The 23,667-nt window shown below is 38.9% G+C and overlaps 1 protein-coding gene across 3 annotated transcripts in view; it reads right to left on the bottom strand.

The window, feature by feature from the left end:
• LOC136879065 (UV-stimulated scaffold protein A) overlaps positions 1-23,667 on the bottom strand; it is a 334,211-nt gene that overhangs the window by 160,651 nt on the left and 149,893 nt on the right. For all 3 annotated transcript variants that reach the window (XM_067152813.2, XM_067152815.2, XM_067152814.2), the window contains 2 exons: positions 10,987-11,264; positions 1,052-1,287 (listed from right to left, as the gene is read on the bottom strand). In XM_067152813.2, the coding sequence (XP_067008914.2) occupies positions 1,052-1,287; positions 10,987-11,264 (514 nt within the window). The remainder of the gene's footprint in view (positions 1-1,051; positions 1,288-10,986; positions 11,265-23,667) is intronic.

Below are 23,667 nucleotides of genomic sequence, written 5' to 3'. Positions count from 1 at the left end.
TAGGCAGTGGCGGCAGGGAGCAACTTGTCCAACTATCAGCACGTGAGTATTGGGAAGTCACGGCTTACTAGTAACTACAGAGTGCTCACTACTAGTAGATAGTGGGAGCAGGGAAGAACTTGTCCATCTATCAGCACCTGAGTTTTGGGAAGTCACACTTTACTAGTAACCAGAGAGTGCTAACTATTAGTAGGTAGTGGGGAGCATGAAGCAACTTGTCCAACTATCAGCACCTGAGTTTTAGGAAATCACACTTGACTAGTAACCAGAGTGTGTTCACAACAAGTTAGTAGGCAGTGGGGGTAGCAAACAACTTGTCCAACTATCAGCACCTGAGTTTTGAGAAGTCACACTTGACTAGTAAGAAGAGAGTGCTCACTACTAGTAGGTAGTGGCGAGCAGGGAGCAACTTGTACAACTATCAGCACGTGAGTATTGGGAAGTCACACTTTACTAGTAAGCAGAGAGTGCTCACTACTAGTAGGCAGTGGCGGCAGGGAGCAACTTGTCCAACTATCAGCACCTGAGTTTTGGGAAGTCGCACTTTACTAGCAAGCAGAGAGTGCTCACTACCAGTAGGTAGTGGCAGCAGGGAGCAACTTGTCCAACTATCAGCACCTGAGTTTTGGGAAGTCGCACTTTACTAGCAAGCAGAGAGTGCTCACTACTAGTAGGCAGTGGCGGCAGGGAGCAACTTGTCCAACTATCAGCACGTGAGTATTGGGAAGTCACGGCTTACTAGTAACTACAGAGTGCTCACTACTAGTAGATAGTGGGAGCAGGGAAGAACTTGTCCAACTATCAGCACCTGAGTTTTTTGATATCACGTTTGACTAGTTACCACAGAGTGCTCACTACTGGTAATCTAGGTTCAGCCAATTGTGGATAGTGTGTTAGGAAATCAGATGATAAGCAGAATAGTAGTTATAAATCACAAATATAGGATGTAAACAAGGGAACTATGAAACTTTCTTGTTAGGAATGTCAAATTTTTCAAAAGTTGAAATCAGCTGATTGCTTACTTCAAATTCCAATAATTTAAGTTATTTACCTCAGCATAGTTGGTGCAGTGATATTTTCGTCTTCCCAGTGGTAGAGGTCCACATCAAATGGTAATTTTGGAGCAACAGCAAGTAATTTCGATTTACGATCAGTCCCGCTAGATGTTGAAGGTTGAGGATCAACAGGTGTTGTTTGCTTTTGGACAACTTGTACTTGCTCTTTGTTCTCTGCAGGTTTTACAGGCGGAGCCAAGGCAGCTAATGTAGACTGTGCTGAAGTAGGATCCTATGGAATGATGAAACAAATTTCTGTCATGAGTAGACAATGCATATGGGCTAAAAAAAAAACTGAAAGAACAACTTTTAAGTTATAGAGAAATTGTCCAAAGACTTTTGTTTTAAAGCAGAGCCTTGTTTTTGAGCAAAAGTGTAATTAGCGTAAGCCGGCACAACATACCACAATGCTGCTGAACACTTGGTGTTCTCTCTTCTTCCAAGTCACTGTCTTCAGCGCTCAGCGTGTCCACTCATATTGGTCTAGGTTACAAGTAATGTACATGCGTGTGCACTACTGCGGTCTGTTACTACTTTAATTTTAGCGACAGTTATCGTTAGTGTGTGTGTATTTTTCTGACAGGAAGTCATAGATCTGATGGACATGTGACCTCCAAACAAAGAAACAAGGATCAACTCGTCAGAAATCAGGGTAAAGGTACCAGCTTATTTAAGGCCATGGTTGCTTCCCTCCTGCTCCTAGCCCTATACTATTCCATCATTGCAACGTATAGCAAATTTTTTAAAAAGTAAATAATTTGTTCTCTAGGTCATTGAAGGAAATATCTGACAAGCTAGATCCCATAGACAATTATGATAGGACAAGTTCTGATATTTCTGGGTGTAACAGTTTTTTGTTCTTGTGGAGGTGGTTGTTTATAATTTGCAACGAAGGTTTTATTGGGACATAGGTGTAAAGGTTGACAATAGTGACGGACAGTCTGAGACAAGGATCTCGAGACTATGACAGGCACTATTTCTCGCCAGAAATTTCAAGAGATGTCGAGAGTGTTGTCCCCACTTTGTGTGACGTGCAGCGTGTTGTAGGCCTACAGGGAGACTGAGCTGAATGTTGTTTGTGCTGAGTATGCGAACAGCAAACCACATGCCTTCTCCATACCGTAAATAGGTGTCAAAAAGCCGCTAGGGCATTAATTTATTTCATTTCTACCAAGTTCTATTTTGACGCAGTATAACATAATTAACTTATAAAGGATACGCATTCTGTCAATGCAGCGGCAAGTGCACGAATGAATAAGCTAAGTACAGAAACTGACGGCTACTGTAGGTACACTTTCCTGGATACTAGAGGCGTGAATATTCTAATGCACAGCTCGCAGTACAGGAGAATCGATCTCGAGATTCTCGCGAGAGCGTTGCCCATCACTAGTTGACAATGTCTAGGGAGAACCAGACTTGCACCTTTGGGAATCCTAATATTTGTTACAGCTTGAGTAAAATCAATATTATTTTTGATTGATCTCTCATTTTCCACTGTATAGGATATTTTTAAAATGTGTAACAGCTTCTTGTTTAATTTATAAGCTGGGCTATTCCTGGAGTTTACAACTGGTGTAATAGGGATCCCAGATTTATGAACTTTAGGTTGAGATAACGTTACTGGTTTTGGGTTCATATTAACTGCATTTTTAGTCTTGTTTACTGTGATTATATATATGATTTTCTTCACTCTATCCCTTATTTGCTTCTGGAAAGAAGGAGGTGGATATTTTTTCATTTCTGTAATGTTATTTTGAGTAAAATATAAAGAGATATTGGCTAATACGAAGGTGGATCAAATATAAACGGGAATTTGAATGTACCACTGCTGTTAGTAATAATTCTGAGGTGGGGCTTTGCTAGGATGTTGGTGGGGGTGTCTGGAGAAGTGTTTTGAGCGCGCAAATGACTGTGGAGAACTGGGCTGCTTCAGGACGCTATGAGTGACCAAGAGGTGGAGACATCTGATGCGCAACACATCATTATCAAATTTCTTGCAAAAGAGAGCACTAAACCTTCCAAAATTTTGAGACGGCTCCGCGCACAATTTGGGGAAGTAACACTTTCACAGACTTGAGTGTATGAGTGGGCTAAAAAATTTGTGGCAGGAAGAGAAGCTGTGGAAAATAAACCTCATGAAAGGAGACCGCAGACAAGATTGTTGCCATTTGTGACATTTTGAAGAAGATCTGCGATAAAAATTTCGCAAATTTTTTAGCCGTAGGAATAAGTTACGGAAATGTTCAAACCATCATCTGACATGTCTGCCAGGTGAGTTCCTCGTCTCCTCAACCAGGTTGTGACTTGTGATGAAACTTGGGTGCATCATTACACCCCAGAGTCAAAACAAGCAAGCAAGCATGGAGTGGCGGCAAAGAGACGAAGCCCATCTGCTGGAAAGGGGTTGGCAACTGTTTTGAGACTCCACAGTACCGGTTTTGACCTGTAAATAGGTCATCATGAGCTGTTGGTGAACCTGCTTAATAGCGATTGTACATGATAAAACATTACTAAAAACTAATTAAACAAGAATGCCTTCTTCTAACATAATACTAATGTTAAGATGTATACATATGGTACAATTATAAGGCTTTTGACTTGTTGGAGTCCCATTCAAATATATGTGCTGTTGCCAACATTACGTCAAACAAGATATATACATATGGTAGAATGAAGGGCTTTGGCATGCTTGAATCCCATGAATGCCACGTATTCCAAAAATAATATCGCTGAGGTTAAAAATAGGGTATAGTTCTTAGAGAATAAAAGGTCACTGAGGTTTTGGTGTCAAGTTCAAATATCTATGCAGTATGCCAAGCATTATGTCCAACTGTTGTATACAGTAGATAGAATCAAGGTGCATTGTTGGGCCGCAATTTTGCGGAGAATGTTCCGTTCAGTAGATTGAGGTTCTGTAACTTGTTTAACAGGCACTATGTTCATTCTTAGTCTATGTTGTTGCTGATACATGCTAGCTTTCAGGATCCTTGTTGAGGCATATCATGCTATGTATGACATGTTGAAATTAAAGAAAGCAGTTTGATAGAGATCCCCTCTTCATACTTGCATTTATGCTCAGGTAAATTCAACAATCTGAGAAAGAAAAAGGAAGTAGGAATTAGAATAACTGATAGAGAGTGCCTGCTAAATGGTTTGTGTGCTATAGAGTATGTGTTACTTACGTGTGGGCTGGATAAGTCCTTAGCTATAGTCGGGAGTGTGCTGCACTAGTTTGTATATGAGTGGAAAACTAGCAAATGCGGAAGCAGAAAGATGTAGATTGAAAGTAGACATCCTTGGATTGAGTGAAGTAAGATGGACTGGATCAGGAATTCAGAACACGAAGGAAGGATATATGTACTTCTCGGGAGGAACTGACACTAATCACAGATATGGAGTTGCTGTGCTTATTTCACCAATGATCACAAATTCAGTTCTAGATTTTGTACCACTTAGTGATAAGAGTAATGTTGCTGAGGTTACAAATATCACATTGGATCATGAACATTATTCAGCTCCATGCACCAACTGCTGATAAACATGAAGTAGAAGCATTCTATGACACCTTAGAGGAAGCTATGAAAATAACTAAGAATGGAGAAATAACTTTGGTCATGGGTGATTTCAACTCAAAAGTAAGGGCTAGCATTGAAAGTAAAACTGTAGGCAGACATGGTCTTGGTGAACGTAACATTAAAGGAGACAGACTTGTTCAGTTCTGTATGGAGCACAATTTATTTGTCTCTAACACAATTCTTCAAACTTCCTCCTCAGCGGCTTTACACATGGATATCACCCGCCGATAATGACGAAAGGATCATAAGAAATCAAATTGATTTCATTTTGGTAAAACAACTAAAGAAATATGTGACATCCGTTAAGACGTATCCAGGTGCTGATGTAAATTCAATTGTAATGGACCTTAAAATGATACCTTTTAGAAAAATTAAAATAATTGTTAAACCTTCCAAGCATATAGATATTAGGAAACTATTGGATCCCAAAGTAAGAACTAACTGCATTGGAAAAGAAGATGGAATTAATACGATACACTGAATCATCAGAGGTAGAATCCACATGGAACACCATTAAATATAGCGTGATTGAAATCCAGGAAACTGAAATTGGACACTGCAATAACATCAAAAGACAGAGCTGGATGAGAGATGAAATTCTAGAACTTATGGAGGAAATGAGAAAACACAAAAATACAGATCACATTCAATACAAAACTCTAAACAAAACTGTACGCAGAAAGTGTAGAGAAGCCCGAGAATTATGGATGACAGACAGGTGTAAAGAAATTGAGATCCTTCAATAGAAGCACGACTATTTTAACTTGCATAAGAAAGTGAAAGAACTTGGTGGCTTGTAACGGAGACAATTTGGTTAAATTTTGAGAGATGCCAATAATGAAATCATCTTGGGTGTGGAAGGGAAACTCAAATGATGGAAGGAATATGTAGAAAATCTCTTCAAAGATACAGAAATGATCCTCCCTCACCTCACAAGAGAATAAATGAAAATAGCCCTGAAATAACAAAAAGTAAAGTTGTACATGCCGTAAAACTTCAAAAGAATGGTAAAGCAACTGGACCTAACGGTGTCTACACTGAAGTTCTCAAAGTTATAACAGAACAGGAATCTACCGGCTTCCATATCTTAACAATCAAATATATGTTTCAGGAGAAATACCATCAGACGGGCTGAAATCAACCTTCGTACCACTATCGAAGAAGCCTAACCCGTCTCAGTGCGCTGATTATCGTATGATAAGTTTGATGTCTCACGTGCTCAAAATATTCTTGCGAATCATTCACACTAGAATGTACAAAGAAATGTGAATCCCACATGGATCAGGATCAGTTTGGTTTCCAAAATGGCGTCGGTACACGTGAGGCACTCTTCCCATTAAATTTGTTACAGAGGTGCAGAGATATAAATGTTGATGTCTATGCATGTTTTATAGACTATAAGAAAGCTTTTGATTGTGTCAGGCACAATAAACTGATAGAGATTCTGGGATCAACAGGTATTGACTCCGGTGACTTACGTACACTGAAGAAAATGGAAATTGCAACACCCAGAAGGAATGTACATTGCTGCAATTGAACATGCAGGATGAGTGTTTAGTTTTAATTCGATGATTACACTTTCAGGGCCCTCTGACCGCAAGTTTGGACAACAATCAATACAGGATGTGCCCACCACGAGCTGCAGTACATTGATGAATTCATTGAGGCATGGAGTCAATAAGGCCCTGGATCGCTTCCTGAGGAATTGTGGCCCATGCTTGCTGCACTGCACGGGTCAGTTGTTCCAGAGTTGTGGGTGGCTGAGGACGGTTGGCCAGTTGTCGACCCATCCTGTCCCACACATGCTCAATAGGACTGAGGTCCGGGGATCTGGCGGACCATTCTAAGGTTGTGATGACGTGGAGAGCTTCTCTGGAGATATGTGCAGTGTGAACCCAGGCATTGTCCTGCTGAAACATCCCATTAGCAATGTTCGCCATCATAGGGACAACCACTGGATTGAGTACCCTATCAATGTACTGTCGAGCAGTCATAGTGCCATCAACAAGCACTAATTGTGATTTCACATTAAAGCCAATAGCGCCCCAGACCATAATACTTGGTGTTGGCCTTGTGTGCCTCTCGACAATAAGATCTGGGCAGCCCCTCTCCCCGGTACGTCGGTGCACATGATTCTGGCGATCACTGCGGGCAAGACAGAAGCGCGATTCATCTCTAAAGACAACCCTACGCCATTCGTCGACCCGTGTCAATCTTTCTCGACACCAGGCCAGCCTTACACGTCGCTGTTGTGGGGTCAATGGAACACCTTCTGCAGGGACTCGGGCTCGTAAGCCTGCTGCATGCAGGCGATTACCAACTGTTTGTTGTGTACGCTGGGTGCCACAGCTGTTCGAAATTCTGCTGCTGTTGCATGGGGTTCCATCCGGGCCATCCAAATGATGCGGCGATCCTCTCTCACAGTTGTCTGTTGCGCTGGCCTGTGCCAGGTCTACGAGTGTGGGTACCTTCATTTGACCACTGCTGCCATACAAGTTGTACCGTAGATGCCTGTCGACCAACACGTGCAGAGACAGTCCTTAGTGATAATCCAGCCTCACACAGCCCAAATATCCAAGCCCTCTCAAACGGCGACAGTTGTTGATAGCGTGCTCTTCTCTGTCATCGAGGCATGCCTGACGGGGAACACTTCACTGCACAGACTGCAAGTCAACTACGCTACACCAGAGTCTGTATACTGGAGTTGATTCCTCCGCGACCAATCACGTGGGGAGACCTGTAGAAACAATCCAATGGGTCTGAAACTTTGATTGTTTACATACCTACATGGCATCGTTCCATATCTTGAAAATCAACACAAACGACCAATGCCTTCATGGTGTTGCAATTTCCATTTTCTTAAGTGTATAATCAGTAACCTGTACTGGAATCAGTCTGCAAATATCAAAACTGATCAAGGAACTTCAGAAACTGCTTCAATCAGGAAGGGCAGGGTTGTGTAGTGTCACCTCTGTTGTTTAACATTTACTCAGAGACAATCTTTGAAGAAACATTAGCAGACTATGCTGGGATCAAAATTAACAAAAAATCATCAACAACATCAGATATGCAGATGATACTGTTGTCATAGCTGAGGGCATGCCTGCCCTTCAGTGCATGATAAACTTCTTAGTTCAGCACAGTGAAGAGTTTGGATTATATGTTAACCCCTCAAAGACAAAACTGATAGTGTTCTCTAAGAAGACAATTCGGACAAACCTCACAATTAAAGATAAAATAGTAGAGTAAGTGTCTTCTCTCAAATATGTGGGTACCATCTTGGATGACCAATGTAACTCCAAATGGGAGATAATATCTAGAATTGAGCAGGCCAGGAAATAATTCATTACCATGAAGAAATTCTTTGTGAGGTCAGATCTCAGTCTCCAACTATGAATTCATATGATTTGCTGCTATATATTTTCTGTTCTCCTATATGAATGTGAAAGCTGGACTCTGGATCCAAACACAGAAAAACGTATTAATGCCTTCGAAATGTTCCTGTATCGCCGTCTCTTGCGGATATCTTGGGTAATGGAAATCTCAAATGCCGAGGTCCTTCGTCGGATGAAAAAACAAAGAACATTCATAGGACTCCAGCATGCCAAAGCCCTTCATTGTACCATATGTATATATCTTGTTTGACGTAATGTTGGCAACAGCATAGATATTTGAATGACCCTCCAACAAGTCAAAGCCCTATAATTGTACCATATGTATACATCTTAACAATAGTATTATGTTAGAATAAGGCATTCATGCTTAATTAGTTTTTAGTGATGTTTTATTACGTACAATTGCTATTAAGCAGGTTCACCAACAGCTGATGATCTATTTACAGGTCAAAACCAGTACTGTTTTAATGTAAATAACTCTAAACATTTTGTAAAATAAAGTATTGATTAGGTGGAAAACTCATCCTTCACACTTGTGTGCTTAAATTATCAATACGGACAATGAAGCTGATAGATTATAGTGTCGTAGGTACGACGTCTTAACTGGTGTAAAGCCTTGCATTGTGTATTTTATCAAATGCCAAATTAAATTTTATTAAATATTAAATATGACTAATACATGGATTACAAATTCGTATAACCTCAAATACATGTTGTGTATAAGTTTAACCTCAAAATCTACATAGTCGAAAGCTGTAGGAAATTCTATAATGTTCATATATTAGGTGTATTCTGGTACAATTTTGTATATATGAAGGGTTCTGGAAACTTGCTGTAAGGTTTATTATCCAGATACATGTAGACACATGAGGAATGTTGGAGAGATTTCCATGTGTATTGGTAAACAGTAATCGAAAGTTCGAGCTGGATCCATTACAGGAGTACTCCATTCGACTAGCTGGTTGATCGATGTTTTGAGTGTGTTCCATTTAGAGTGTTGTAAGAACCCTTCCAGAAATCGATAATTCTAGACGCTTGATCGAACAGTATATATATCAAGGTGTCAGTCAGGGCGCCAGTCAAAAAAGTTGGACTCGGAGTGACTGTGGACTCCGAAGTGGAGTCGGTTCAAGAGAGTGTATGTTAAAGTGAGCGAGACAGTGTTGTTATCTGTACTTGTCAGAATCGACCTCACGGTACACCGCTATTAAGTGTTGTATTGTCACTTGCTATTGTGTGTTGTGACTTACAGTGACAATAGAGTAGTTTACACAAGGAAATGAACATGTTCTAGTGCGATATTTATTTACATCAAATAAAACTGCATTGAGAACGATACGATTCGATGATGGAAGTGTAGATGAGTTTGTGCACAACTGGCATCAAAAACTTACCAATCTGATGGAGTAAATGTATATCGAAGGCAGGTCACTATGAAAAAAAGTGATCTCTATATGTGTATTTTGTTGGTTGATGCAATAATTTTTTTTAAAAATTCCTGTTTATATTTGATTTGCCCTCATAAATTCTTCTCTGAATATGATTCACCTGCTTTGACTATAATGCAGTTATGGTGTCTCGATGATCATTTGCTTAACTAGCTTGTGCTTTTTTGTTTTATGATCTACAATAGAGCAACCGGCTGACTAAAAGAATATTTAAATATATAATTGGATTGAGGTCGACAACGAAATGGGTGGAGGACGTTAAGAAGGACGCAGAAGAAATTAAAATAACACCAGAGTTGATCCTCAACAGAAAGAAGTTCACAATTCGAGTAGATGACCATAAATTCCATGAAGAGCAGCGGAAGAACAGGCACAAATTTGTAATATCTGAGGAGGAGAGAAAAAGGAGTGAAAGAATGAAGAAGTTCTGGGAAGAGAAAACATGAAGTTTCATGCGGTCCACAGTTGGCCAAATTTGGAAGCAAGAAGAAGAAGAGCAGAAGAAAAACCCAGTTTTACATTAATTGCCACATATGAGTTTCCGTTCAAATCTTTTGGATGGCACCATCTTACAATGCTGAAGTCCAAACCGCGCCAATGCACGTGAGTTATATCCTGTCGTTGAGATTGCAGGTCTACAGGCTTGCTCTGTTTACTTGTAAAAAGCATGAGTAAAGTTTGCTACACCTTCTCAAAATAGCGCTCATGGAAATATATTAACTGAATTCTTGAAAGAAAAATGTCCCTTACCTTGGAAGCTTAATTTCATTTGATGAAAGGAGCAAAACACAGGTAAGAAGAAGACTAACACAAACCACGGAAGCCTTGTATAAGAAAATATCATTGCTGATATCCAAGGCAACTAGCATAGACGTTTATGAGAAATGCATAAAAATATTTGTATAGAGTGTTGGAATATATGGTTCAGAAAGCTGGACTCTCATGGACAGGAATAAAAATAAAATTCAGGCCTTTGAAATGTGGTGTTGGCGCCACATGGACCAGGTAAGCAATAAAGAAGTGCTGAAAAGTTTGAATGAAAAATACCAGCTGGTAAAAGATTAGAAAGTAGAAGGAATAGATTCATAGGTCATCTGTACACACATTCAAAGTGGTGCACTAATCTGATGAAGCAAAAAGGAGAAGAGGAAGACTAAAAAAATAATTTATGGTGGGCAACAAGAATGGACGACCATATACAACGCACTGGTTGGTTGAAGCTGGAAAGGCTATTCCACTATCAATATCTCAACATCATTTTCACCAGTAAGTTCTGCAGCACTTCCATTGGTGCACAGTGATAAGCCCTCTGTAACAAAATGTTCTGGAATGGAAGGAGAAGCCAGCTAAGCCCCTTGCCGTGTACAGGTAGTACAAGTCTAGGAACAAACAAGCTATACAGGAGGAAGGAGCAATGGCTCTCTCCCAAAATTCCAACATTGTATGACATTTTCTTTCCTAGTAAGCTCTTCATCTGTTATGTAATCATTCATAATACTGAAAGATGACTAACCTTCTCATCATTTTCTTTAGACCAAATGCTCCAGCCTTTTTCAGATTTCTTTGTGCGATTTGCAGTAGGTACCTTCGTAGGGACAAGAGGCGGTAGAAATTCAGGAAGAGTTTCTTTTTCTTCATAACCCTCTTTCTCTTCAACTTCTTCAAAGTCTGAGTCAGACGAGTCACCTTCTGTCAGTGAATTAGATTTTATATTCAGTTGACTGAACTTCTTTAGAGCAACTTCTAACGATTGTTTTAAGTTAATTACATGTTTGAGTAGTTCAGGGGAACCTGTGGAAATGAACAAAACAGTAAAATTAACAAGGATGAAAAGAATATCTGAATTCTTTATTCTTTATTATTTTTCTCCAGATCACAGTAACCAAATACCCAATCGATCCACTGAATGAGAAAAATAACAATGTTCATCCTAAGCCACCAAATTCCACCAACAGAAATTAACAACACAAATTCCTAATAAAATTAATAATACAAACAGAAATAATAATAATAGTAATAAACCCCAAACGTACTCCTTGGACATGCCATGAAGTCCGTTGGATACTCCGGAAACTTGACCCACAAAGTTTGGGTCAACACAGTAGTCATCCTCCGTACCTTCATGCCACGTCCATCGTCTCCCCTAAATATATCTATTGCCACTCCAAATTATGTTCTTTAAATAAAATATAAAAGACAAATTATAACTACTGCTACTGTCCGGCCGTGTCATCACCCCTGGTGAGAAGAAGGCTGCCCTCCCGATGATGACACGACCGGCCCTATCCGTGGGGTCCCAAGGAAGGCCCCAACAATCCTACCAGATGACAATGCATTTCTCTCACCATTCCATTGCGGCCATCCCCATGAAACTGGAGCCGCTCTCCTCTCTTATCCCGCCTTTCACCTTTTGCTTATTTGTATTGGGCCCGTCCCACCCCACCTTCTTACGGGTGTGTCCTGCTCACCCTTGCTCCTCTTGCCTTACCATCTCCTACTATGCTTGGATAGTGAGAAGAAAAAAAAAGCACCGTCACTGCCTCAAGGTTCTAGCATACTCTACTCGTGTCCTTATGCACTCAGCACTTTCGTCACATTCATCCTTGCCGTCACGGCACATTCCTTCACCGCTACTGTACTTCTGCTTGACCCACTCCGGATTGCTGAGTCCACACTCCCTTACATCACTAGTCTGCACTTTGTTTACATTCATCTGCTCATGTGCAACTTTATCCTTGTGCTACTTCTCTGTTTCTGCACTTCATATTTAACCCTACCTAACCTAATTCAAAAACCCAGCCACACTCCACATTAAATTTGCCATCCCGTTTCCATGAAAATATACCATCAGTCCTTCTATAACTTAACAACTTCTCCACACTTCTCCAAGACTTAATAATACCTCCATAAATAATACTACAACAGTAAATACACCACCACTTCTCTATACTTCTCCAACACCACATTTCATCTTACCAAACCGCCATCCCTTCACCTTCATCCCTTACTCACAAGTTACTCATAATTCAATACCAACACAACTACCATCAATTTACCATCTTCCCACTACAAGAATAAATAGCCCATCAATAAATAATTCTACAACAATAAATACACCATCATTTCTCTATACTTCTCCAGCACCACATTTCAACATCAAGCCTACGTCACTTACCACTTACTCGCTCCATCAATTCAATACCATCACAAATTTGCCATCAGATTTCAATGAAAATATACCATCAATCCTTCTTTAACTTAACAACTTCTCCATACTTCTCCAAGACTTAATAAATTATACCTCAATAAATAATACTGCAACAGTACATACACCACCACTTCTCTCTACTTCTCCCACACCACCTTTCAACATACCAAACCGCCATCACTTACACCTTCAACCCTTACTCACAAATTACTCATAATTCAATACCAACACAAGTACCATCACTTTACCAGCTTCCCACTACAAGAATAAATGCACCCATCCCTAAATAATTTTACAACAATAAATACACCACCACTTCTCTCTACTTCTCCAACACCACATTTCAACATCAAGCCAACTTCACTTACCACTTCCTCATCAATATATAATACTACAACAATAGATACGCCACCACTTCTCTATACTTCTCTAACACTACAATTCCACATACCAAGCCACTTTCACTTACCACTGCATCTCTTACTCACAGCTTTTACCATCTTCACATTACAACAATAAATACACCACCATTTCTCCCTACTTCTCCAACTCCACCTTTCAACATTCATTCATCAATAAATAATACTACAACAATAAATACACCCACCACTTCTCCATATTTCTCCAGCACCACATTTCAATCTACCAAACCTCCTTCACTTACACTTCATACCATAATAACAACTTAATCATATTTCAATACCAACACATCAATAAATCATGCTACAACAATACATACACCACCACTTACTCTTAAATTCCATACCAACACATCTACCATCACTACCATCTACCACTTACGACTTCATCCCTTACTAACAAATTACTCATAATTCAACACCAACACATCAATAACTCATACCACAACAATAAATACACCACCCCTTCTCAATACTTCTCCAACACCTCATTTCAATAAATTCAACCGTCTTCACTTATTCTGTCATCGAACCATACCAGCGAACATCACTTCTCAACTCTACATTCTGCCATCAAACCATCTTTAACTTCGCTCTTCAATACACTAATGTTTTTTGCTTCGAGTAACAACACCCCTCTCATTTCCACCTGTACCCCACATGTCTATCAATTTTCTGTGCTTTCCTGCTTCTCTACCACCTCTCTTGGCCGCCATTTCATCACTATCTTCACTCTGTTGGTTTCCTTTGCCTCCAACTTCAGCTACACTCAGGTCCCTTAAACTTCTGCTCCTTCCTCTGCTCCTACTCAGATCCAGACTCTCCCAGGTTGCCCCTGACCTTACCTTTTTACCCTTCGCTTCTCTTACTTCACTGCTTTCACTTTCCTGCCTATCCTCTTCACTGATTATGGTCCCATTTTCACTTGGCCCCTCTCCCTGCCTCACTTCACATAGACTACTGATACTTTTGGTGTTTTGCCTATCATCGCTACTGATCGCTGCTCTTCCCTCTTTTTCTTCGTCTTGTTCTATCTTCATTTCTAAGTCCATCAATCTATTCACAGACCAGATTCTCTTCCAGGTGCTGCCTGTCACCACTAGTTCCTGTCCTTTGATCGTTGCTCTCAGCCCCTGCTTTATAGTTCGTATCTTGTGTTTTCTCAGTATTTTTTCATTCCTAATCGCCTCTATTCCCACGTCTCTCTTGATCCATATTTTTTCCCTCTGCACATTCCCTGCATTGCCTAACACAGCATCCGCCATCAGCGTAGAAAACAGTTGAACTTTGATAGGCCTGTTGCCTCTAATTCTCCCCACTCTCTGCACATCATCTATGTCCACTTCACTAAAATTTACTTTCAATTTCCCCTGTATTAAGTCCACTACTTTGTAGGTTGTAAGCACTTTATCTTCTCTCAACTCCTCCGGCACACCATATATAAATAGGCACTTCTTCCTGCGATTTAAAGTGTTGGCTTCCACTTCTGCTTTCAGTTTCAAAGTCTCCTCCTCTAGTCGTCCTATTTTTTCCCTTAATGTTGCAACTTCTTCAGCGTTTTTTCTCACTTGTGCTGTTGTATCGTCAGCCCTTTCTCGTAACCATACCTTCATTTTTTCAAACTCCCTGGTTTGTTCTTGAATCATATTTTTAAGTTGCTCAAAGGGGCAGACTTCCTCAACCACCTCTTTTATATTTTTTCTGAATTCTTCCATGTCTTCCCAGGTCTCATCTCCACTAGATGTCGGAGCTGGGTTCAGCTCAACCCCCCCAATCCATAGCAATATTATAACCACTGCCGCTGACAGCAATAATTCTCCTTTAATCTCCATTTCAACTTTACACCCACCTGATATCACTTCTTCTTTCTTCTGTCTCCCCCGCCATCTTCCTATAGTTGCTCTGTATTGTTCCACACCAATCATATTCGATAAACTCCACACAACCTTGCAGAACTCAGCACTCTCTCTCCCTACTCCCACTCCCGGGACCCTCCACGCAATATGTCCGTGCTCGACCGTGGCTTAAGCTGAACTGAATATCTGAATTCAAAAACCAGAATATAATAGTAATCTGAAGAAAGAAAAATCATGGGCTTGATTCAAGAGTCACTGTTAAAAAAGTGAAATACCAAGCTTTGGTATATCACATGACAATAAAAAGGAGCATACTAAGAAAACCAAAGAACAGAACGAATATGATTAATCAGAAGATGTACAATATTAGAAGGATCCACCTTTCAATACTCCGTTGTAAGTTGAACTAAAAAGAAGTCACAACTTGTTTATTGGGACTGGTTTCGACACATTACAAGTGTCATCATCAGCCAAATAGTAAAATAGGGCAAGATATAAAGATCTTAAAACAACTAATACATTGAACACAGGCAAAAAATTAACATTGATTCATATCGTAGCAATTCAGTTAATGTCCAAAACACAATGATCGCAGTCAAGAGAGTAAACAGAACATCATTGTCTTGCGCCGAAAACAAATATACTTGGCCTGCTTGTGAACTTCAACTATATTTGTTTTCGGCGCAAGACAATGATGTTCTGTTTACTCTCTTGACTGCGATCATTGTGTTTTGGACATTAACTGAATTGCTACGATATGAATCAATGTTAATTTTTTGTCTGTGTTCAATGTATTAGTTGTTTTAAGATCTTTATATCTTGCCCTATTTTACTATTTGGCTGATGATGACACTTGTAATGTGTCGAAACCGGTCCCAATAAACAAGTTGGGACTTCTTTTTAGTTCAACTTACAGCGGAGTATTGAAAGATGGATCCTTCTAATATTGTACATCTTCTTATTTCTCTATTCAATACGGAACTATCATGAAGTTTTTAACTTTATATGATTAATCATTTAAAGATGGTGCTGACTCAGAGTGGGAAGTCATCATTCATAACTGTACTGCGTGTACAATGTAATAATAAGAATGATTTAATGTGACAAGTGTGAATAATTAATAAATAGGGCTTTGTCTTAAAACTGTGCAACAGGTTGGAGAATGGGACTATCTGAACACCCTCCCGACATGTTGGTGCTTTTGTTAGAAAACAATGGAAATTTCCTCTCTAAGGTGTTGTCTTGCAAAATGTGCACGTGATTGATTGGTTGATTGGTTCCGTTGTTCTGCAAGTTTACCACATGCAAACTGGGGAGTTATGGCTTAGACGCTAAAGTTAGTGTGGGGATTATCATCTCGGTTCTTAGTCCGGGTGGACATCTTTCCATACAAGCTCTTGTTCCACAGTGGAGTTTGGTCCAATATGGGATAATAGTACATTATGCAACAAGCCTCTAATGGAAATAAATAAGACAAGTGTGAAGCTAGTGCGTTGAGAGCAGGTGCGATGCTATCCTTACCTAATTGGTCAAACAGTTGCATCACGAAAATCTGAACTCTGATTGGAGGAGAACCTGCATCATAATGAAACCTGAACTATAATGAGGCTCATGAAGATTCAGTTTTCTGGCATATAGTATTTATATTTCGGCATCGTTGAGCATAAAGTACGTTTTAATTTTTGTATGTCTTAACTTATCTCTCACAGGAATTCTACAGGGCAGTTTCACATACTGAATGATTTCATTTATTCAAAATAAAACTTGTCAGCACTATTTTGTTTCGAAGCAGGCAACCTTACCATATAACACATGATGATGTTTGCCCGTTTCCTGAAGCATTGTATAATGGTAACGGTAGTTTATGGACCCCTTGATATTTTCCAAATTACTAACCATTTAACCTTTAGCTTATTGAACTTTAAATTCCCTCTGACATTGTGCTTTTAATCCAGATGGCAACATAAGTTTAGTAATACCATCAGGTGGGTTCTGAGAACAGGACCATAAGCCTAAGTGCCTGCAAGCACTTCCTTTCTTTAAACATGCAATTCATAAAATGCATACAGTCAGGTTAGTAATGTTTATCAGGACGTCACACGACTCTTAGCATGCCGAACAAAGGAGCACCTCGTAAGGTGAAAGTGAAAGTTGATTTGGTACCCTCCTCGAGTTCTGACTGTAAGGATCCGGTTTAATTCCTTTGTTTAATTCAATATGTAAGCTATTCTGAGGCAAACCTAATTGATACATGTTAAATTCTTCAGTAATCTATAGGTATATGCACACATCTCTTGGTAACATTAATTTAATTGTATTATTTCTCATTCATTGGTATTTTAACCCTTTCGCACTCAGCCTATATGCAGGGGTTTGCTCGAAGAAGCTCAAACTAATTTCTGTGATCTTCCAACCAAATTACAAAAGATCAACAAGTAAACAGTTTAACACATTGTTTCATCCTCTTAGAAAATTTATACAGAGCGCACTCTTATCAGCGTCTCTATTAAGTGACCAGAATGCATCTGGTTTCCAGCGACAAGAGAACACAGACTTGATCAGCGACAACATGTCGGCTAGACATGCATTCACGGCCACATGACCTCAAACTTAATCGATAGCCATCCAGGCATTGCATTTTATTGTTTAACGTGTAAATAGTTTCTATGCATTTTGTTAATCATGTATAATTGTAATAAAAGTTTTATTACGTGTAATATTGGTGAATGACTGCCCTATGGTCGTATCACTACAGTCCACTACCGGAGTAATCATTGCTGTTTAATAATACGACATGTGTGCTACAGCATTCAATTCGTCATTGCAACACACATATTAAAATAAAATAAAGCACACTAACACAGGAAACTATGAGCATTTCAGAAATGAATATACCTTCGACATATTATTATTGCAAAAAGAAAAAAATCAGATGTAAGGCTTTTCCAGGTGTTTGCTCTATTAACCAGCATTTCGTCTTAGGTCTGACACTAGACTCATATAGGTCTCTTATATAGGGCTTCTGATAAGTTCACCTGCATACACCCCACTGTCAGTGGGTAGGGTCTGACACATCTCACTCGATAAGTCTAGTGTCAGACCTAAAACGAAACGCTGGTTAATAGAGCAAACGCCTGAAAAAGCCATGCTCTATTGGTGGAAAAATATCTAATTCCCTCCTTGGGAACTTAGAATTTCCATATTATTATTGGTAAAGCTGAAAAAAATTATTAAACATTGAAAATTGTAACCGCTACTACAGTGGTTACACAAAACAAAGCACTAAACACAACAAGGGGGGGGGGGGGGGGAGGAGGGAGGGAGGGGAGGTGCCTTTACTCAGTACCAAAAAAACCTTCACCCACAGTTGAACATCAGTTGGAACTACGCGGATCTCTGCCGACAACAACATACGTAAATATATCAGTAGGGCCAACTAGTGGATAATAAACCAGGAAGGTGGAAGGACCTAGAACCTACTGAGGGCATGGATATGGCTTAGATTACAGATTCCGAAATAATCAGCCGTGATCCTTAAATTTGAAAAATATTATTTACCAATGGATTTTACAAATACATTCCGAACAAAATCCACCAACTTACAACTTACGAACTATATTCTCTGTGATACACATAACTTAGAGGTTATTTGATAATACCTTCGTACAAGTTCAAAATTTCAAATCAACTATACATCTAGTTACAAATCCAGTTGTACAATGCAATTTACAGTGAAGTAAACGTACTCTCCAAAACTCTAGCATACATCAAGTGACAGTGAACTACCAGAGGCAAACTCCAAGGTAAATATATTAAATTACAATCTACATATTTAGTGAAACAAGAAATGGGAATGCCTCGAAAACAAAGAGGGAAGCCCAGCTGAAAAGCTAGGGCATCATAAATAATTAATTTGGCGAATCTAGGTTAGGCTAGGGCAGACTCCTATATGAAATAGCAACCGAACATTACGGAAATTTTAGCCGGAACGGAATGCAAGAGTGCTTACCTGAAGGGGGTCCATCCCGGTAGCGAGGCGTCGCACACGACGTAAAACTTCAGACAGACCAAGACAGGCTAAGGCAGACCAGGCCAAGACAAGACCAAGACAAGACGACGAAATACTGCCTCGCACTCTATATAAGGGTAAACCCTGGCCTTGGAGTAGCCAATCAGAATGCATGAGTCCGCCTATTGCCACCTAGGTTCACCAATCACAATTCCTACTACAGTCGCGAACTTTAAATAAGTTTCTCGAATACGCACGTTCGTGAATCTTCCATTTCCAGAATAGTTAGAAAATGCCTTCCAGAATACATAACCACAAAAGGCAACACACCCTGTTCAAAAATTCATGTAACAATTTTCTAGATACTTTCCAGTAAATATAGAACAGAATTCTACTATTTACAAATACATATGTTACAAATATTACACTGTACAGGTTAGGTCTTTACAAATAAAACATTATCACCACATTTTACAAATAAAGTCTTCAATAAACATTTTCCACTTCCACTACATTGTTCACCTGTAACATCAATCTATATATAGTCCTCTCCGTGTAAGGACGTACCCTAAGGGTGCAACCTTACCCTTTCTCCCCTGTAATATTAAGGTATCGATTTATAGTTACTTTTCTTGCTGTTGGGTATTTTGCAGGTCTTTTTCAGTGTCGGTAACCATACAGTTTAGGGACCCTACTTGCCGATACGACGTCTTACATTAACCGTTAATCTGGCACGTTGGCAACGTTCAATCACTGTTCTAGCATGAATTGCGTGTTGCCACCGCATCGCCGTTAAAGTCACTAGTGATACATTTGCGAGAATATTTAAAGCATATTTTCTTTTTGTGTGGGATTGTAAATCTATTTGGCTAATACCAAGTAAGTAGAATTGTGGCATGTTCGGATAATGCATTTATTAACATTGTTTGCGTGAAATGATTAAAGTGCTCAAGTACGTCAGGCTCATGTCTAGATCTACCGGTACACGAAATAACTCTTGCGGGACGAAATTTTGGCAGTAGAACTTATAACATTATTATTTTCAAATCCGCAGTGAACTTGAAACCTGACCTAATTTCCGTTCACGGAGCTTGGCACATTAGTATTCCTATATGTTTCCTGATAAGCTTGAAGATATAACTAGCCTGCAGGCTGAAAATATGCCCAATAATTTCTCTCCTTACTGGTTACCGGTGTTGAAGAGAGAAGGAAATGTTCGCGCAAAAGAAAGGGAAGTCATTGGATGTCTGGAACTTTCTAAAATCACACTGCAAAGACTTATTAAATAAATTGCATCGTTTAACACGCCCCTCTTGTCAAGAATATGGTTATAGTACGCCTAGTGTATATCAAAATAAAGACGGATAATTTTGAGTGAGAAAGTGTGTTTATTTCCTTAATTACTCATTGAGCGTGGAAATCGACGAGATATTCATAATTATCTTGATTTATTTGATCTTATCTTTTATCATTTACTAGGGTAGGGAAACATTGATTATCGGTGTTTCCTACATTGAGGTTAGTTTGTTATGGTTATGTCTGGTGATTTTAATATGTAACCAGGCAGGTTGGCAGCAGTGATCAGCCATTACAAAAAAGAGAAAAGAAGAGCATCGGGCGGCGATATTTACTTTCTGGGGCATTTCCTTACGTGGAAATTACTATATATAATAAGGGTTTTGTCTGTACATTGCTCAGAATTTGAAAAGAATGGTATTTCTGTATCAGTCATGTCGACGGTAACAAGAAAATGCACTTTTTACTTTTCCGTAATTTCTGTCTGTATGTATGTACGTATGTATGTATGTATGTATGTATGTACACGCATCACTAGCTACAATCTAGGCCATAAATAATTTTATTCATGCTAATGGAAATGGTAGTTTAGGGGAAGGCCTAAAATTTAATTTTCAAATATTTATGTTATTAGTGGTCCTATCTTAATAACAATTGGCATGCAAAGTAGGGAAATAATTCGCTACAACCTAGGATATAAATAATTTTATTCACGCTGAGTGAAATGGCAGTTTAGGGGAAGGCCTAAAATTTAATTCTCAAATATTTATGTTATAAGTGACCCTTTCTTAATGAAAATCGGTATGAGAAGTCATAGAATAAGTCGCTATAATGTAGGCCATAAATAATTTTATTAACGCTGAGTCAAATGGTAGTTTAGGGGAAGGACTAAAATTTAATTCTCAAATAGGCCTATTTGTTATTAGTGGTCGTATCGATGAAAGTTATACAGTATTAAATTTCCGATCATTTATGTCTTATAATAAATTTTTACCGTACCAGCTATGATCACAGAGATATTCATCAATTTGGATTTTTGTTACTAAGTCCATATCAGCGCCGAGTCACGGGAAAATGGGTAAACAGATTTGAATGAAAATCGGTATGTAAAGTCAGAGAATAAGGTACTACAGTCTACACTATAAATAATTTTATAAGACGCATCGAAGAGTCAAAAGAAAACTAAATGTGAAGGCCTACAATATAGAAAACTCATAAAATTGATCAACAATAACATTACATTGACCATTGTTTGTTGCGGTATGCTTTATGTCTTCTGCTGCCACTCATCTCTGATAAATAGGACTACTGCAGAGTACCGAGTAATTTTTTAAAATTTGCTTTAAGTCGCACCAACACAAATAGGTCTTATGGCGACGATGGGATAGGAAATAGCCAAGGAGTGTGAAGGTATAGCCCCAGAATTTTCCTGGTGTGAAAATGGGAAACCATGGAATACCATCTGCAGGGCTGCCTACAGTGGGGTTCGAATCCTCTATCTCCCGGATACAAGCTCACAGCTGTGCGCCCCTAACCACACGGCCCACTCGCCTGGTCATACCGAGTGTAACAGCCTGCCTGAATATTGGCGGAAGTAGCTGGGGAATTAGATAACTTTCTTCTTTAGCATGCCATTCCTCAGGTTCATAAATTTCCTGATACTACTGGTACGTAACACATTGCTTCATCATAGCATTCGAGCTATTCATTTTCTAGTCCGAGGCACTGATTGGAATGAGCAGTGTACACATTTAACGGAATAAGGGCAGAGGAGTTACACCTTTCCAACCATCTACTCTCCTGTCATCGGCACCTATCTACTCATATAACTCTCGTTGGGCGATCATAATATCATACCTCGGCTGCAAAATGACCCAAATCTAAGATAACCATCATGTAAACGGGGGTCTCTCGCATGAATAAGTACGATGGTCGGAGGTATAGATTTGGTTCTCAGGGTAGAACATCTCATTAAATTCTCAAATTATACAAAACAGTCGTAGGTTCCGTTGAAGAGTAGTCATGATTCTAATCAATCATTCAATTCCCACGTAAGTAGGTAAAAACCCGATATGATGTTCATTACTCAGCATATCTAACCTAAAATAGCTCTAATACTATCCTATTACTACGTATTATAAGTTACTTTGAGAAAAGAAACACATAAATAAGCCTAGATCTAATTTATTAGCATGCTAATGTTTTATAATTAAAATAAGAATTAAATTATCAGCAATAGTGAAAAGGAATTGGATTCATATTATAATATCATTCTTGAACTCGTAATCTTCATGGTAAACATAATTGAATTCATCATATTATATTCATTAAACTGAATATCATCCGGTCATATAACCATATTCATTATTTTTAATATGTTTCATGGGGTAAGAGAGGGATAATTCTTTATTTATCATAGAGGGAGTGGTATATCTTCCTGTTAGTATTATTTGGGCTAGCTTTGGGACATCCACTGGATTCTCATTTCAAATTTTGGTTTGGATTTTCATTATAACTTCTTCACGACATGAGATAAGTAATATGTTTCTTAATTATGATTTCAAAAAAAATATCAATGCAACTATAAATGTACCTATCCATACTGATATCAAGCTTATTATAAATATATATTTTTCATATGTGCAAGATTAACTCAAGTATTCTTACTATTGAGTGCCACCATTAATCAATCAGTTGTATTCGTGAAATCGTGCCAAATGTTTTCATAAATACGTGCCATTGCATATAAAACCAACTCTCAAGTTACTCACTGCTGTGCCAAAATTAGGTTAAAAACCTACTCTACCGATCTACATTCCCATATTAAGATGTATCTTTAGTTATGTGATGTTCCTTCATCTGTACGTATATTCAGATTATATTGCATGTAATACTCAAATAACCTAGCGATATGTCTGCCATCAACGCTATTTGTCGACCATATAACGCTTGGACTGTAACATACATTCACATAAACATGACCTAATTCCATTTCTTGCATTGTTAACCTCTATATTAAAAACCATAACCGACACAGAAACTCGCAATAACCTCATTCAGGCATTGCTTACGCAAAGAACAATTCACATTTCCTCAGACTAACAACATTATGTAATTCTCATATTTCAATTCTTCCCGATACTTTCATATATAAAAAATACACATTCAACTTCATTTCAATAACCTCCGTGTTACGGTCAAAACAGTCCAATAGCCTGAGTTTCCATTCATAAACTGCAACTCCCTAATATTTAATCATTTCCTTTCAATATTATAATCGTACTGGCCATGTCTGCCGATCAAGTGCTCATAAAAACTAGGTTACGTTACGTACATCGCATATATTCCTCTTAACCGCAAATAGTTCAATATTAATTGGTCTCCTCAAGTAGATTGGCATTTAAAA

The sequence above is a fragment of the Anabrus simplex genome, chromosome 8, assembly GCF_040414725.1.
Source record: "Anabrus simplex isolate iqAnaSimp1 chromosome 8, ASM4041472v1, whole genome shotgun sequence".
NCBI classification, from domain to species: domain Eukaryota; kingdom Metazoa; phylum Arthropoda; class Insecta; order Orthoptera; family Tettigoniidae; genus Anabrus; species Anabrus simplex.
The sequence above is the reverse complement of the archived record's forward strand: the minus strand, read 5'-3'. Positions and strand labels throughout refer to the sequence as shown.